We start from the raw sequence: 2,876 nt of genomic DNA, 5'->3' as shown, positions 1-2,876 counted from the left end.
CCGATAAACGGGAGTTGCATAATCTCATAGTTACAGGAACATGTATAAGTCATGAAGAAAGCAATAGCAACATACTAAACGATCAAGTGCTAAGCTAACGGAATGGATCAAGTCAATCACATCATTCTTCTAATGACGTGATCCCATTAATCAAATGACAACACATGTCTATGGTTAGGAAACATAACCATCTTTGATTAATGAGCTAGTCAAGTAGAGGCATACTAGTGACACTATGTTTGTCTATGTATTCACACATGTATTATGTTTCCGGTTAATACAATTCTAGCATGAATAATATACATTTATCATGAAATAAGGAAATAGATAATAACTTTATTATTGCCTCTAGGGCATATTTCCTTCAGTTGCAAGGTTCACCTCATATTTGGTGAATGAAATATATTTTTCTTTCTCAAAATAAGCATTGTACATGTTCGGCAGTCATGATGGTTTACTCTCTCTCAATCCGTTTTCCACCCTAGAGAAGTCCTCAAGATAAAATAACAAAACTTTATACATAAAAAGCTCATCCGTATTTAATTTTGAATCAGCGATGACTTAATTCAACTGGTTACATATTATTTTTCCAGTATGATTGACATAATTCCATATAAATCAAAACAACAATCGCACTTGTCACAAATTTTGAGACAATTTTATTACACATCAATGTAGCTATCCTCTTGAAATTACATGTTTAAATCAACACGTAGTATAACAAGACTTGTTTCAATAAATACATTTTGTTTGATTGATCTGCTGACCCTTTTAAATAGTCAAATCAATATAATGGCTCCAATCGGTCGATCACTAAACGACTTATTTTACTTAGATGAACAACTGCTTCACGGGTGGATCAATCAGAAGTAAATATGCTATCATTTTATCTGGCTTGTGCTATAAATTACCGGAACCATCCGAGGTGAAGTTTACTAGGATCATAGGGCAAAGCTGGAGATGATGGCGACGCCATGGCTTTGGGTACCTTGACGAAGCACCCGTTTACCCGTGGCCGGAGCTCAGCGTAAGCTTTTCTGGACTCGTATCGAATTTGCTTGTCATAGCGCCGCCTCTTCCTCTTCTCCCTATACCTCATCACCTTCGCTCCTCTCTCCTGCGTTGTGGGATAATGGGCAGGCCCCACCATCATCTCTGTGTCAATAGTCATGATTGCTTCATTGCTAATAGTGTTTGTGAATGCACCTCCGTAAAATGGCACCTGAACATCAAGAGGAAAATAATCATAAGATCGCAGTTATGTACTTTCTTATGGGTAGCAGATACGTACTTGATATTCCCCTGTTTATGAAGTATCTAATTGGTCACTAATTAACTAGAAAATGATCCATTTTCATTCAGAGGTGCACTTGATTGTAACTATTCTATTTTTAGACAGCAGAAGATAACAACTCCCCTGGCATTTTTTTCCAAAGATGCGCACAGTCCAAAATCAATTGGTCTATGAATATACGTTTTAAGTAGGTGTATTATGTACATGCGTGTGTAGCCCTGTACATGTATGTACAGTTTTATGAGTTTTTAAAAGGTGTAACTTCATCAACAATTGTGATCTGGGTCCGTTTGGGATGAACATGCCATGTCCAAAAGATTGATAGCAGGTAACTAAGTAGGCAATTTCATGATGCAAACTAACTAAACAAGGATCTTCTCTTCTTTCCATTTTGTATGGTTTTATTCTTTTTTGGACCCGATCTCGATCAGTTTTATGAACTCGGTAGATCGATCACCCGGCCACTACGCAAGCTATCGTGGGGAGTAGTATCAGTTATATATGAGCTACAGACTTGCAAAACTAGCTCAAGATAAACTTTAAATACTAAATAACAATCAAATTCATAATGACCACATAAAATGAGAAAGAGGGTGCATCGATCCAGTATGTATATTGTTCATTTCACAAAACTTTGTCAATTAACACTAGTAGAAAAAGGGTCAAATGTGAAGCACAATAGTGCCGGTTGGAATTTCAGCCGGCACTAATGAGTACACTAGTGCCGGTTCGTGGCGGCGATCAATAGCACCGGTTCGTGGCGAACCTTTAGTACCGGTTCATGCCACGAACCGGTACTAAAGAGGCTGTGTCCGCCTGCGGTCAGGCTATGGCCCCACCACCACCATTTAGTGCCGGTTCGTACCACGAACCGGTACTAATGAGGTTATGGCAAGCTGTTTTTTAGTCCCACCTCGCGAAGTGAGAGGGACTAGGAGCGGTTTATAAGCCCTGAGTGCAGAGACGATGAAGAAGAGGCTCAATGCTCACGTTGCTTAGCTTCAAGCCTTCAGGAATAGGTAGACTGCATGGAGCTACGCGCAGTACAGTTTACACTATTCCGAATGGCTTGAAGCAAATTAACGAGCATTGCACCTCTTTTTTATTTTTAATAACTTATTACAACTCCGGACTTCTTCTGTTATGGCAAAAACTAATTGTACGTCGACATTTCTTTTTTTTAAGTTATAACTCCAGACTTTGACCATCAAGTTTTGCAGAAAAGAAAAAATAGCATAAAAGAAAAAAAACTATAGCTGAAAAGAAAAAACTACTCAGAAATAAATAGAAGAAAATAAATATAGCAGAAAAGAAAAAACTATTCAGAAATAAATAGAAGAAAAAATAAAGCAGAAAAGAAAAAAAATTATATTTGCTATTTTTCAATCGTTTACAAAATGACCATGAAATTGAAAATCACTACAAAATGAACTCTGAAAATGTTGAATTTTGGCAAACTAGATGAAAAACTACTCACAAATAAATAGAAGAAAATAAATATAACAGAAAAGAAAAAACTATACAAAAAACTACGCAGAAATAAGAAGAAGAAGAAGAAGAAGAAGAAGAAGAAGAAGAAGAA

General features: G+C 36.9%; 1 protein-coding gene across 1 annotated transcript in view; it reads right to left on the bottom strand.

Moving 5' to 3' along the window:
- Nucleotides 1–721: 721 nt before the first annotated feature.
- LOC119294280 (transcription factor GHD7-like) overlaps nucleotides 722–2,876 on the bottom strand; it is a 33,554-nt gene continuing 31,399 nt past the window's right edge. The window contains exon 2 of the mRNA XM_037572492.1: nucleotides 722–1,222. Coding sequence (XP_037428389.1) covers nucleotides 908–1,222 — 315 coding nt within the window. The 3' untranslated portion in view covers nucleotides 722–907. The remainder of the gene's footprint in view (nucleotides 1,223–2,876) is intronic.

The sequence above is a fragment of the Triticum dicoccoides genome, chromosome 4B (genome assembly GCF_002162155.2).
Source record: "Triticum dicoccoides isolate Atlit2015 ecotype Zavitan chromosome 4B, WEW_v2.0, whole genome shotgun sequence".
Lineage (NCBI taxonomy): Eukaryota > Viridiplantae > Streptophyta > Magnoliopsida > Poales > Poaceae > Triticum > Triticum dicoccoides.
This window is presented reverse-complemented; position numbering and strand designations above follow the sequence as displayed.